The 15000-nt window shown below is 38.4% G+C and overlaps 1 protein-coding gene across 1 annotated transcript in view; it reads right to left on the reverse strand.

Annotated features, from left to right (window-relative positions):
* Positions 1-14727, reverse strand: part of Fibp (acidic fibroblast growth factor intracellular-binding protein) — a 17188-nt gene extending 2461 nt beyond the window's left edge. Inside the window, exons 1-8 of the mRNA XM_027380555.2 lie at positions 14512-14727; positions 13365-13563; positions 13011-13130; positions 12777-12884; positions 11953-12201; positions 9304-9561; positions 2013-2173; positions 1-1047 (exon numbers count right to left, since the gene is read on the reverse strand). The exon at positions 1-1047 is cut by the window's left edge and continues 2461 nt beyond it. Of these exons, the coding sequence (XP_027236356.1) occupies positions 2095-2173; positions 9304-9561; positions 11953-12201; positions 12777-12884; positions 13011-13130; positions 13365-13563; positions 14512-14596 (1098 nt within the window). The 5' untranslated portion in view covers positions 14597-14727 and the 3' untranslated portion in view covers positions 1-1047; positions 2013-2094. The remainder of the gene's footprint in view (positions 1048-2012; positions 2174-9303; positions 9562-11952; positions 12202-12776; positions 12885-13010; positions 13131-13364; positions 13564-14511) is intronic.
* Between the last annotated feature and the right edge of the window lie 273 nt (positions 14728-15000).

A 15000-nucleotide genomic window follows, 5' to 3' on the forward strand; every position in this document is an offset into this window, starting at 1 on the left:
AACAGTGCACGTACCTGGCAAAAATGGGTTAAAGACAACATTTTCTATTTACAATGTAGATTTACAAGTGTTATTTACATAAGTATTAGTATACATGAAAATAATATGTGCTTGAATATCACATACAAAAGGATATTGCAAACCAAAGTATGCATTTTGTAAATATCTTTCGAAGTTTCCCTAATTAGGAACAAGGATCGACTTATCTCAGATGCATAGTGAATTTATATGTATTCATATTCATTTAAATAAAAAGTATAAGAATATTATGATAAAGTGAGGAATATAAAAGTATGAATAAAAATCAAATTACTTTCCCCCATAATCTTGTCTTTCATATTTGATATTCATATTTATAAATATAAAACACAATTCTTAATATGCTGTATTTTCAATCTAACAACAGATGATACTAGTTCATAGTATCTATTGTCTTTATAATGCACAATAAACTCAAGCTCACCATAACATTTAGTACATATTACTTTAATTTTTCTATTCAACTTGACGTTTCAATTCCAAAATCAAAATGACCAAAAGTATTAGATTTTCCTCCCAGACAAGTGTTAGAAGGATATAAATAAACACTGGATATCACACAATATATAACAGGCATTGTGCAATTTTCAAAATGATCTCACCACAGCTGCTAATGAATGATAAGTAGATTTATTCAGTCCTATATATAATCTGTTATAATAAGTTAATGAATGTCTCAGTACATTCTCATCCACCAAAGACTGGCACTCTCTCAGCAAATTGCAAATTTCAATAAGTTATCACAATCCCTTGTATAATCTTCCCTAAACTGTTGAATAAAGATAAATAAATTCCTAACTAAATAAGTAAGAGTCAAATTGTCTTTTCCTTAAGTCTTTTTGATGGACATTTCACTTTACCGCAGCTTCCTCAACCCTTATCTGGCTTCTACTCAAAATGCCTGCTCTTAAAAATTCTCTAGCAATTATCTACCATGCAATCAGTAAAAGACGATAAATTGTTTGATGTGACTAAGGCTGCTCTACCAATCTAAGCTCGTTTGCAACCCTAGAAAGAGAAAAATTATAAAATCAATTAGTCTACATGATAAAGGGTAATAAAAATTGTAATATAAGCAATGTCCTTAAAATAAGAGGCTCTTAGAGAAAATCTTAACATGCAACTATATTTTTACATATATACTGTATATATAAATATCAGTAATAATGCAGCTCTAAAATTCATGAAATCTAATTTCAAAAGAATGTACTATAATGGATTTTTTTTTAACATACGTGATTCACTTATGTCTAATAAAGAACAATTACAAAACCAAGAATCTTGATACTTAACATAAATAATAAAAGCAAAGCAAAAGAATATAAACAAATAATTTATGTTTAATCATTATGTAAGCACTAAATGTTATAAAAAAGCAGTCTATTCAATTCATTTTTAGATGTAGAAGAATATCATTAAAGACAAATACATCTGCCATCGAGACACGACAAACTCATCACTTAAACATCCCTTATATGAAGGAGAAAAAGGAGATGAAGAAGAAGAAGAAGCAATAAGTAAGAGCAAAGAATAAAGCCATTTGATTTTGGACAAACCTATTTTCTTAAATTCCTTTAAAAAAAAATCACAAGAATGGTTACAAAAAGAGAAAGAAAGAGGGAAAAAAAGACCAACTACCATCTTTACCAAAACATCAACCATCTTGATCATCCACATCTAACCCGACCCAACTCTATCCATCGTTACCTATCCATACACAACCTCATCCATCTTCACCCATCCCTTTACATCCTCATCCAACCTCACTCCATTCCAACTCATCCTCAACCCACTTCACTCCATCCTTACTCATCCTCACCTATTCACACCCATCTTCATCCATCCTCAACCAAGCTTACCAACGCACTCATCCATTTGCATCCTCACCATCACACACAAACCACACTGGCTTCCCAAACCACCACCTTCCCCCCCTCTACACTCCAACCAATCAAAAGCCCAGTTTTCCTTACTTGTTTGAAGCAAGGGTCATTCGGATGTGACCTTTTCTTGCACTGTAGCTGTACGGGTGAGGCGCAGCGGAGGAGCGTGATGTCAGGAGTGGTACAACTGACATATACACATCCGCATGGTGTTCATGTACCTCTCCCATGTCATGCGTAAAGAGTGGTCACTGAAAGAGGGGACAGATGTGGGAAATTTTAATTAGTGGTTGATCAATCCACCAAAAGAATTTTTGCAGGCTGGATATTGAACAATTAGATAATGTCAAAGCTAACACCAAAACCAGAATTATCATCTTATTCTAATAATGATTTTTTCTTTTCTTGATAATCATTTCTTTTAAAGACAATGCAAAACTAATCATATAGGTGAGGATTTCCATGCCTGCAGTAATTATGTGTTATGCTTTTAGTCTCTCTTTCTTAAATGCTACATCTTTAACATCTTAATAAAAAAATATAATTGAATAAATGGTTTAAAAAAGCACTTTCATACATTCTTCATCAAATCTTAAATTTTTCATTTGTAATCCTCTATAACACCTTGGAACTAATATAAATCACAATTCAGATATATAAAATCTAACATAAAATCAGTCTTTAAATCAAATTCTGCTTTGACTTCTAAGCTATAATTAATTTTCCTTTTAACATAACAAGGATAACATCTAAAAATTATTTGAAGGTTTGAGTTAAATATATCATATTTGTTATCTCTCACTTCTCATTAAACTTTACACTGATGAAACTTAATGCCAGCTCTCACATCTAATTAAACATCATACTGATGACTTATAATGTTTTTATTAACATCATCTTTACTATCTTAAAATTTCAACATATCTGAGACGAATCCAAATAAAATAATCTTACTCATTATAATCCATTAACATGTCAATCCATGATATGCATACCACATACAGTAACACATGAATTATAACCAAAAAAACATACCTATAAGAGTAAATGTTTCCACCATGAATAATGTATGAGTTACAAAATTAACAAGCCAAAACACACCCTTCTCATATCTATTCACGTAATAAACTCGAGAAGCAAATTGTAACAAATGTCTAAAATGCAGGAAAATACTGTAACATTCTATTGTAAGTGAAGGAAGTAAAAAAGGAGCTGAAACCAAAATAATCTCAAATATAATGATAAAGTAAGTGTATTACAAAACTAACAATCACCCAACTTATAACACACAACAAAAAGACAATACATAATACACCTACTTAAAAGTAAACACAAATCTAACAGAAGATTTATGGTTAACTACCCACATTCCAACTATTGAGAAATCATAATAAAATTAAGTGTGCTTATAGTCCTACTGAATGAATCAATCACAACCTTTCTTTTGTTATGCCTTTAAGAAACTTACAAAAGCATTCTTCTTCCTCATTCAACCTCATTCAAATGCTTCCTTAACACGCAAATTGATTTCCCTTCATTATCAAAACACTATCTACACAAGCAATAGAACTATGCATTATGTCTTTTGCTCAAGCAATAGAACTATGCATTATGTTTCTTGCTCTTCTAACTCTCTATCTAATATTCAGTCCTACACAGTGGTGGTTTATTAGAAACTAGGCTAAATATTTTCCTTTGTCTATATCTTCAGTGCTTATGCATGAGTATGCACATTTTCTTCAAAGGTATGATTAAAATAACAGAAAAGTGCAAAAAGAACCACACAAGATAAATGATATCTTATCTTATAAATCATAAATAATAACAACAACAGTAATAGAAACAATAATATTAATACATATCATCATCACCATCAATCATAATCATAATCATCATCATAATGTAGATGATAACTACCATAATGATGATAATAATAATAATAATAATAATAACAAAAATAATAACAAAAATAATAATAATAATAATAATAATAATAATAATAATAATAATAATAATAATAATAATAATAATAATAATAATAATAATAATAATAATAATAATAATAATAATAATAATAATAATAATAATAATAATAATAATAATAATAATAATAATTACAAAAATAATAATAATAACAAAGAGTGATTAATACTTAAAAATATACACAAAAGCCACCACGCAAAGCCCCACAAGCATTCCTTAGTAACAGATTTGTGACAGCATTGCAATGTGGTGTCTCTTTGTCAGGTGCAGAGGTGGCTCTCCGATGCCTTTTGCAGAAGCCCGCACAACACCTGTTCCATTCCCGTATGAAGAATACATAACAGGCCCCTATAGACAGTGCAGTAAAAGGGAAAACAAACCTTAAAGAAATGTAAAAAAAAAAGAAAAAAATTCAAGATGCTAAATTATCCTCACCTTCTTCCTTTAGGTTTTCTTGCAAGGAGGACAAAAGAAATGAATACTTTTCAATGCAAGAATAATACTCATGCATTCAAATCAGAAGCTTCATAAGAGAATCACTGGCATCAGATTTCATGATCATTCAAAAAAGCAGTATGTAAAAGTTGGTGTACCCTTGAAATACAAAGGAAAATCAACATTCAAATGATACAGAAATGCAACAGTAAGAGTAAAATTCAATCTAATAACTAATTACTGAAATCAATACCTACAGAAAAAGCAAATAAGAAAAACACCATCCTATCCATTTCAAGCCATCCAATATCTGGTTTTAAAAACTGCACATGATATCATTTTAATCTTCTTTTCTATTTAGTACAAAATGACTGTGAAATTATATAAAGTAAAGAAGAGATTTTGAATGAAATTAAAAAGATTGTTCTTACTGTTGAATACTTAATAAGACTTGTCACTATAAACCTAATGGAAAAAACTGATCCTTCTTTTCATTCAAATAATCTTCTTGTCATTTACAAAACCACTAATTTTCAAGCAACTTTGATTCAAGTGTCATGCTGCATTAATTATCGTTTACCAGACCAACAATGGACGCTGCAATGTTTATATCCCACAATAGGGTGATATAAAGATATGTGGAAAATTTAGGCTGTGCTGAAACATGTACCTTTCTTCTTATTGTACCAATGAGAGCTTCTATTTCCTATATCCTACTGACTGTCATGTGTAGGTTCCATGTTGCACAAATTATAAACAAAACAAAGAAGGAAAAAAACAGGCCTTTGTTTTTTTCTTATTCTTCCCTCTTTTGTTATATTCACTGATGTCATGTTTGCATTTTTTGCAATGTACAAGTGATACAAAATGCTTGGAGAATGCTTATGAAAGGTTAAAAATACCCCTAGAAAGAGCTGGATCTGCCAGTGTGCATGACATAAATGCAATGCTATAATATATATACATTTATGTCCATGCCAAACCATCACTTATTTGAAAATTAGTGGTCTTTTGTTGATGATGAATAAGAACATGAATGATTGTACTAACTGGTCTACTCCTTTATATTTTCAAAGCATTTATTGCTTTGAATAAAGTCAGTAAAATGTTAAAAATGTAAAATGTGCTCAAATAATGCAGTTTGCATGACAGGAAATGAAAAAAAAATTAATGATATAATTCAATGAATTCAGTATCCTACTAATAAGAGACAGATTTCCTTTTCTGCACTAAACCCTTCACCTTTTTCAGGTGAAAACTATATCTATTCTGTTTTTATTATCATTTCATTCTCTCACTCCTTCTGCTTTCTCCTGCTTTCTCTTTCTATCATTCCTATCCCCATTCCTCTTCCATTCTTCTCTTTACCTTATGTTCTAATTCCTCTCTTTTTCTCTCTCCTTTCCTTCTGTACCTATCTATCTCCCTTATTATTTCCTTCCTTCCCCATCCCTCATTCTCCTCTTTTACCTTCCATACCCATCAATCTACTCTCCTTGTCTTTGTCTCTTCCTTCTATCCACATCCCTCTCCCTCTTCCTCTTCATTCAATCCTATCCTTCTCCTCTCTCCTCGCCTTCCATCTCAATCCCTCTCCCCTCTTCCATTCCTTTTGTTCTGTTATTCCCTTTCTTCTTTCCTTTTGTTTCAATCTGCTTTCCATTCCTATTTTTTCCATCCATTTCCCCTATTCCCTTTCTCTTCCAATCATCATCTCTTTCTCCCATCTCTCTTTCTCTGTTCTATCACTTTCTTTTTATCTTTCCTCTTTTCTCAATTTCCTCCTTCCCTTTCCTTCTATCCCATTTTTCTTTCATCTCTCTCTTTTCTTTTTGCCTTCATCTTTTCCTACATTTTATCTCTCTGCCTTTCATCTCTACCTCTCTCCCTTTCCTTTTGTCCCCTATCCCTCTCTTCTTTCTCTTCCTCTTATTTCCTTTAGTCCCAGCCTCTCCCTTTTCCCTTTTCTCTTTCTCTCTCCCCTCACACTTTTCCCTTCTCTCTACTCTCTTTCCCTCTGTTCCCATCCCTTTCCCTTCTATTTTCAACATAAATTCTCTCTCTCTCTCTCTCTCTCTCTCTCTCTCTCTCTCTCTCTCTCTCTCTCTCTCTCTCTCTCTCTCTCTCTCTCTCTCTCTCTCTCTCTCTCTCTCTTTCTCTCTCTCTTTTTTTTCTGTACCATATTCAATTATCTGTCCTTCCTTTTTTTCTTTTGCAAATGTAAGTGTAATTGTGAAGGTGAGCACAGGTGTGTAAGTGAATGAATATGAGTGAGTGAGTGAGTGAGTGAGTGAGTGAGTGAGTGAGTGAGTGAGTGAGTGAGTGAGTGAGTGAGTGAGTGAGTGAGTGAGTGAGTGAGTGAGTGAGTGAGTGAGTGAGTGAGTGAGTGAGTGAGTGAATGAGTGAGCGAGAGTGAGAGTGAGAGTGAGAGTGAGAGTGAGAGTGAGAGTGAGAGTGAGAGTGAGAGTGAGAGTGAGTGAGTGAGTGAGAGTGAGTGAGTGAGTGAGTGAGAGTGAGTGAGTGAGTAGATGAGTGAGTAGATGAGTGAGTAGATGAGTGAGTAGATGAGTGAGTAGATGAGTGAGTAGATGAGTGAGTAGATGAGTGAGTGAGTGAGTGAGTGAGTGAGTAGATGAGTGAGTGAGTAGATGAGTGAGTGAGTGAGTAGATGAGTGAGTGAGTGAGTGAGTGAGTGAGTAGATGAGTGAGTGAGTGAGTGAGTAGATGAGTGAGTGAGTGAGTAGATGAGTGAGTGGGTGAGTACGTGAGTGAGTGAGGGAGTGAGTGAGTGAGTAGGTGAGTGAGTAAGCGCGTGTGAGAGTGAGTGGGTGAGTGAGTGAGTGGGTGAGTGAGTGGGTGAGTGAGTGGGTGAGTGAGTGGGTGAGTGAGTGGGTGAGTGAGTGGGTGAGTGAGTGGGTGAGTGAGTGGGTGAGTGAGTGAGTGGGTGAGTGGGTGAGTGAGTGAGTGGGTGAGTGAGTGGGTGAGTGAGTGGGTGAGTGAGTGGGTGAGTGAGTGGGTGAGTGAGTGAGTAGGTGAGTGAGTGGGTGAGTAGGTGAGTGAGTGAGTGAGTAGGTGAGTGAGTGGGTGAGTAGGTGAGTGAGTGAGGGAGTGAGTGAGTGAGTAGGTGAGTGAGTGGGTGAGTAGGTGAGTGAGTGAGTGGGTGAGTGAGTGAATGAGTGGGTGAGTGGGTGGGTGGATGGGTGGGTGAGTGGATGAGTGAGTGGGCGAGTGAGCGGGTGAGTGAGTGGGTGAGTGAGTGGGTGAGTGAGTGAGTGAGTGGGTGAGTAGGTGAGTGAGTGAGTGGGTGAGTGAGTGGGTGAGTGAGTAGGTGAGTGAGTGAGTAGATGAGTGAGTAGGTGAGTGAGTGAGTGGGTGAGTGAGTAGGTGAGTGAGTGAGTGGGTGAGTAGGTGAGTGAGTGAGTGAGGGAGTGGGTGAGTAGGTGAGTGAGTGAGTGGGTGAGTGAGCGGGTGAGTGAGTGGGTGGGTGAGTGTGTGGGTGAGTGAGTGGGTGAGTGAGTGGGTGAGTGTGTGGGTGAGTGAGTGGGTGAGTGTGTGGGTGAGTGAGTGTGTGAGTGAGTGGGTGAGTGAGTGTGTGGGTGAGTGAGTGAGTGAGGGGGTGAGTGAGTGGGTGAGTGAGTGGGTGAGTGAGTGAGTGAGTAGGCGAGTGGGTGAGTGAGTGGGTGGGTGAGTGGGTGGGCGAGTGGGTGAGTGGGTGGGTGAGTGAGTGGGCGAGTGGGTGAGTGAGTAGGCGAGTGGGTGAGTGAGTGGGTGAGTGAGTGGACGAGTGAGTGGACGAGTGAGTGGGTGAGTGAGTGGGTGAGTGAGTGGGTGAGTGAGTGAGTGGGTGAGTGAGTGGGTTTGTGAGTGTGTGAGTGTGTGTGTGGGCGTGTGTGTGTGTGTGTGTGTGTGTGTGTGTGTGTGTGTGTGTGTGTGTGTGTGTGTGTGTGTGTGTGTGTGTGTGTGTGTGTGTGTGTACAAGTGTGTGCATGTGCGTGTCTGTGTCTGTGTCTGTGTATGTGTCTGTGTCTGTGTCTGTGTCTGTGTCTGTGTCTGTGTCTGTGTCTGTGTCTGTGTCTGTGTCTGTGTCTGTGTCTGTGTCTGTGTCTGTGCATGTGCATGTGCATGTGCATGTGTATGTGCATGTGCATGTGCATGTGCCTGTGCCTGTGCCTGTGCCTGTGCATGTGCATGTGCATGTGCATGTGCATGTCCTTGTGTGTGTGCCTGTACATGTGCTTGTGCGTGTGTCTGTACATGTGCTTGTGCGTGTGCCTGAGTATGTGTATGTGAGTGTGAATGTACGTATGTGTGTGCATGTACATGGGTATGTGTGTGAGCATGTACATGTGTGCATGTGCATGTGCGCATGAGTGAATATGTATGTGAAAGATCATCTTGAGAACTCTGAAACATTGAGCTTGGTTTTCAACTAAGAATAATTCCCCTTCTAAATCAAAATATCTTACATTAAACAATGAGCAATACAAGTAAATAGAATCAATCTAACTTTGAAAAAAATTACATTCTAGTCAAATAATTTAAGTAAATGTTGACATCAATAATATAACCAAAATGCATAAAACAGCTGCTGCCTCTACTACTTGCTCAAAGAAATAATATATGCATTACATTAGCAATAACAAATTACTGGCAAGTATTTATGAAAAATTTGTATACTTTCCAAAATTCACCATATTTTCTGTCCTTTTTGAGTCATTTGGAAACTGCTTTCCCTATAATTTTTAAAATCTATCTTACCTTTCCGCAGTCACAAAACACAAACCCTACAAAAAATTAAAAAGCCAAGATGGAAAAAGAAACATATACCTTAAAAATAAAAACACCACCACATAAAGAATCATATATAAAGACAGTAAAAATTATAAATGAACAAACAAAAACAGTCAATCAAGAATCACGACCCACGTTTTTATCACACCAATCAAGCCAAGCCCTCACTCACCTGTTCATAATATCAAGCCCACTCCCAGCATCGGCATAGACCTGTAAAAAGACCTCCAGCTCGGCCCCCTTCCACCTCGACTGCCGACAAGGATCTACAATTTTCTCCACAGTGTCGACAAAGAAGTCCCGCAGATCACGTGTGTTGTTGAGGGCACAGCCAATGTTAATGATGGCCCTTGAGTAGACCTTGAAGTTATTCTCGACCTCAGTGCACATGCGGTCTGGGATCTTGCCCCGTAAGTGGCTTAGGGTCATACTGGAATAAGAGTTGGGGAGTTAGAATGGGGGTTGCAAATCTTTGGTGATGTAGTTGAGGGATGGAATAAGGTAGAGGGATGAGGGTATGGGTAAAAGTCGGGATTGGGGATTGGAGACAGGGATGAGGACATTGGGATGGAAATGGAGGTGGGAGTATTGATGAAATTAGTGATGGCGGTTGTGCAAATGGGAATTAGATTGCAAATGGGGAAGGGAACAGTGGTGCAGACAAAGGGGGGCATGGGGGAGGTTCCTCCCCCTCTCAAGTATAGTCAGTTTTGATGGACATTTTCAATCCTTGTCCGAAAAATGTGACAGCAGTCTCTTTTCTCGTGATCTTCTCTCTGTTTCACCCCGAGTTATATCAGTTTAAGTAGCAGAACTTTCCGCTTCCTGAGGTCAACTTAACACAGAAGTTATGAAAAGTTTGTTTACATAAGAAATGCTTTTCCAGATCAGTGTAGCGCTGCCACTGCATCGCTAGTAGTGAGGATGTGCATTACTCAACAGATCGCCTTCCATTTTCTCTCAGCATGGTAGAACGAATCTCACTGCTTTGTTGGAAAATCTATGGAATTTGCCAACTCTGTTAAACTTCCAATCTATGCCACTGGAAGGGGATGAGATTGGAGATGGATGTTTAGAAGGGATGTGGGTGGGGATGGATTGGAGATGAAGATAAAGATGTAGATAAAGATGGAAATGGGGTAGGGGATGGAGAGAAGGATGGGGATGGGGATGAAGTTGGTATTGGAAAGGGTAAAGGTCGTGGTTGGGGATATTGCTGATGATACACTGACATTGGGATGGGGATGGTTTTAGGCATGTAGATGAGGATCTGGATGGGATGCCGAAGGGGATGGGGATGTTGACAGAGATGGAGATAGAGATGGAGATAGGATGCAGTTTGGGGATGGGGATGGGGAGGAGGATGGAAATAGAGATAGGGATAGGAATTGGGATAGGGATGGGGATGGGGATGGGGATGGGGATGGGGATGGGGATGGGGATGGGGATGGTGATAGGAATAGGAATGGGAATGGAAATGGTGATAGGAATAGGGATGGGAATTGGGATTGGGATGGGGATGGGGATGGGAATAGGGATAGGAATGGGAATGGGGATGGGGAGGAGGATGGAGATGGGAATGGGAATGAGGATGGGAATTGGGATGGGAATTGGGATATGAATGGAGATAGTGAGGATGAGGATGAGGATGGGGATGGGGATGGGAATGGGGATGGGAATGGGGATGGGAATGGGGAGGAGGAGGGAGGTGGGGATGGGAATGGGGATGGGAATTGGGATAGGAATGGAGATGGGGATGAGGATAGTGATGGGAATAGGAATTGGGATGGGAATGGGGAGGAGAACGGAGATGGGGATCGGGATGGGAATTGGGATGGGGATGGGGATGGGGATGGGAATGGGAATGGGAATTGGAAGTGGAAATTGGGGTGGGAATGGGAATTGGGATGGGAATGGGAACTGGGAATGGGAATGGGAATGGGGATGGGAATGGGGATGGGAATGAGAATGGGGATGGGAATGAGAATAGGGATGGGGATGGGAATTGGGATGGGGATGGGAATTGGGATGGGGATGGGAATTAGGATGGGGATGGGAATTGGGATGGGGATGGGAATTGGGATGGGGATGGGAATTGGGATGGGGATAGGAATTGGGATGGGTATGGGAATTAGGATGGGGATGGGAATTGGGATGGGGATGGGAATTAGGATGGGGATGGGAATTGGGAATGGGAATGGGAATGGGGATGGGAATGGGGATGGGAATGAGAATTGGGATGGGGATGGGAATTTGGGATGGGGATGGGAATTGGGATGGGGATGGGAATTGGGGTGGGGATGGGAATTAGGATGGGGATAGGAATTCGGATGGCGATGGGAATTAGGATGGGGATGGGAATTGGGATGGGGATGGGAATTGGGATGGGGATGGGGATGGGAATTGGGATGGGGTAGGGATGGAGATGGAGATGGAGATGGAGCTGGGACTGGGAATGGGAATAGAAATGGGAATGGGGATAGGGACAGGGACGCAGCTATAAATTTGGCTGGGACTTTTGAGGAGGGGCTGCGAGAGAGGGTAATTAAAATGATAATACTAACATAGACTTATGCTTATGAGCAAGGACTGTGAGGGTTTAATGGTGGATACTGCATATTCATAAGAGTTGAGTTAATTTACTGACAAAAAAAACAAAAAATCAATCAAACATTTAAAATAATATGTATGTTGAGTCTCACAGGGTCTCTACTCCTTCCCAAAAGAAAATCACACTTCAGCAATACTTAAAAAATAATAAGAAATATTTCTATAACGTATAATGAATCAGGCACATTACAAATCTACAGAAAGTTCTTACTTCCTGTGCTCCTTCTCCCGATCTAACAGGAGCTTGAAGTCCCTAAGGTCCATGAGGAACTCTCGGTCCACGTCAGAGTCATCACGGCCATCTGCACCAACGTTGAAGCTCGACGTGATAGTGGAGGTTGTCCAGGAGTTCATCATAAGAGATGCGCACACCGAAAAATCCTCGAAGGTAAGGTAGTTGAGCTTCCTTTTGCTTGTCTCGAACCTGTTGTTGATGATGAAGACAATCGAGGCGTATTTTCTGCAAGGGGGGACGGAACCTTTTCAATTTTTGCTATATAGTATGTCTGTACAAAAAGATAAGTAGTTCCCCTTCCTAGATACATCTGAAAATTGTGCAATAATAGTTTGACAATGTCCATTTTTTGTTGCCAAGGCAGTAACACATTTTTAAAATTACTTAGCAAGTCATAGTATCTTCATCAATGGAATTTGCATATTCTTAGTGTATATTTCCTCCACAGTCATATCATAAATAAACATGAATTAAACATTGTTCCTCACAAATTTGAAAACCCAAAGAAATCAAGCACATCTATACAATATAAGGGCAATATACCCTTAGACATATAAGAACTATACACATTCACACTATCAAGATGAAATATACATAAACAGATACCTTTAAAACAAAATGTCTAAATCAATAAATATATCCTCTTGTAATTCTTGGTTCCCCTATCATTTCCAAACACTGTCACAGAAAACTTAATTTGGGTAATAACAAATGCATGTATACATAGAATATCAAAAGAAAAAAAATCATCACATGTAAAAGAATTATCTACAAAGAAATCTCCTTTAAAAATAACTTACTTGGCTAATTCATTTGGTAAGAGAAATGAGGACTGGATATTTGCCACCACGGAACCTGGCATTTCGTCTACTTGTTTGAATATCCTTTTCACGTTGTCGAACTGACGCCTGTAAATTAAAAAAATCCCCATACTATGTTGATAGCATGCCAGTTTCTAGGCAAAATGATACCATTTTGTGGTATTATTCAGAATACAAAATAGGAAATTAATAAAATACATGTTCGTATCTCACCTGCATGATCGCAGCAAAACACCTGTTTTTTCAGCGACATCATCAAGGTCCTTTCGAGTTCTGCCTGATAATTTCTTTCCAATTATTTCACGAATGACAATATCATCAAACTCATAATATCTGTAATTATAGAATGTGACAGTTGCTAAATATTTTATCTATTCTAACACAAGTACTAAATTTATTTACAAATTAAACAATTTAAAAACTTTGATCATTTGCATTAAAGACAAGAATGAGAAAGGCAAAAACACATGATAATAGAATCAACACTCACCACCAAATATATAACTCTCCAAATAAGAACTAATCTACAACATATCCACATGCTTTCACAAAATTTCTTTAGCATACTTTTCAATAACCATTTTCTGTACAGCAGGCTCTAGCTGGAAGGTCCATTCTTCAGCCAGCTTGGTAGGCGTAAGCAGCAGTTTTTCCAGCATCCCAAACGTACGATAGTGGTCTAGGGTATCCGAGGTAAGCAGTTCGTGTGACGCTCCCCATGTTTCTAAGGCTCCTCGTTGTTGCAGCACTGAAACAGCCTCCACAACTGAAGATGTAAAGGTAACAGGGAGTCAGAATCAGCCTTGTGACGATTACTTTTACTTATCATCTTGCCCTTTCTCCTTATCTCTTGGTCTTTCTATCTTTCTAAAGTATTAATACTGTATTCTAGTAAATGAGATACATAAACATTACATACGGATTCATTAAAATGATGAATTCCATGACGTTTTCAGAAAAAAAAATCTTTTAATTAATAACAAATATATAGGCTTTCAAAATGCACATACCATGTCATGATCATGCTGAAGAAAGGTAGGCCATACTTTCAATAGTCTTTGCCTATTTATATGCTTAATAATCTTTATGCTATCAACTTTCAATAATTATATCATGGGATAAAAATGTGACAGAATCTATCCACCTATCAATTCACAGTACTGTTTACTGACATATTCGGAATCTTATTTACACCCCTTTCTCTCCCTTCCTCCCTCTCTCTCTCTCTCCCATTTGTCCAATTCCTTTCCCTTTCTCCTCTCAATCTATTCCTTCTCCCTTCTCTCGTTCCTCTTTATATCCTCCTCATCAGTGCCATTCACTCTCTTATTTCTTATTTTTCACCCCCCCTCCTCCTCATCCTCTTCTTCTTCTTCCTTTCTCTTTTATCATCCTTCTTTAATTCTCATTCCTTCTCATTTTGTCGCTCTCCCTATTCCTTTTCATTTTACCTGTACTTGCCTCTTACAAATCTTAATAAAATCGTGACTTTACTAAACCAACCTAATCTTCAGATATTACTTAGAGGAAATGAAGTATGGTAAATAATTAGCTAAGTTTTCAGGTTTTCATATTCAACGACTAACTTTTACAACCGATCTCGATTGCATGTATTACATAGACTGTAAAAATATTATAAATAGATTCCATGACGCCGATTCAGTATGACATAACATATTAATAGTTATTTATAGAATGTAATCCATTACTTTACCTGAGTATCCTTGAACCCAAAGTCCAAAGACTTCTTGGTCAATTATTGTGTAATTCCCAATGAATATGTCTACGTCGGGAATCATCGCTAGAATAGCTCGCACAGATGGAATTCTGATAGAAGTTGTCTTCTGCTGCTTGACAATTGCAAGACTCGGTGTCGTACGTATGGAGGGTATTGTTGTACCGACTCTCTCTCTCTCTCTCTCTCTCTCTCTCTCTCTCTCTCTCTCTCTCTCTCTCTCTCTCTCTCTCTCTCTCTCTCTCTCTCTCTCTCTCTCTCTCTCTCTCTCTCTCTCTCTCGCTCTCTCTCTCTCTCTCTCTCTCGATGCTTGCTTGCTTGCTTGCTTGCTCTCTCTCTCTCTCTCTCTCTCTCTCTCTCTCTCTCTCTCTCTCTCTCTCTCTCTCTCTCTCTATATATATATATATATATATATATATATATATATATATATATATATGTGTGTGTGTGTGTGTGTGTGTGTGTGTG

Source organism: Penaeus vannamei, chromosome 37 (genome assembly GCF_042767895.1).
Source record: "Penaeus vannamei isolate JL-2024 chromosome 37, ASM4276789v1, whole genome shotgun sequence".
Taxonomy (NCBI): Eukaryota; Metazoa; Arthropoda; class Malacostraca; order Decapoda; family Penaeidae; genus Penaeus; species Penaeus vannamei.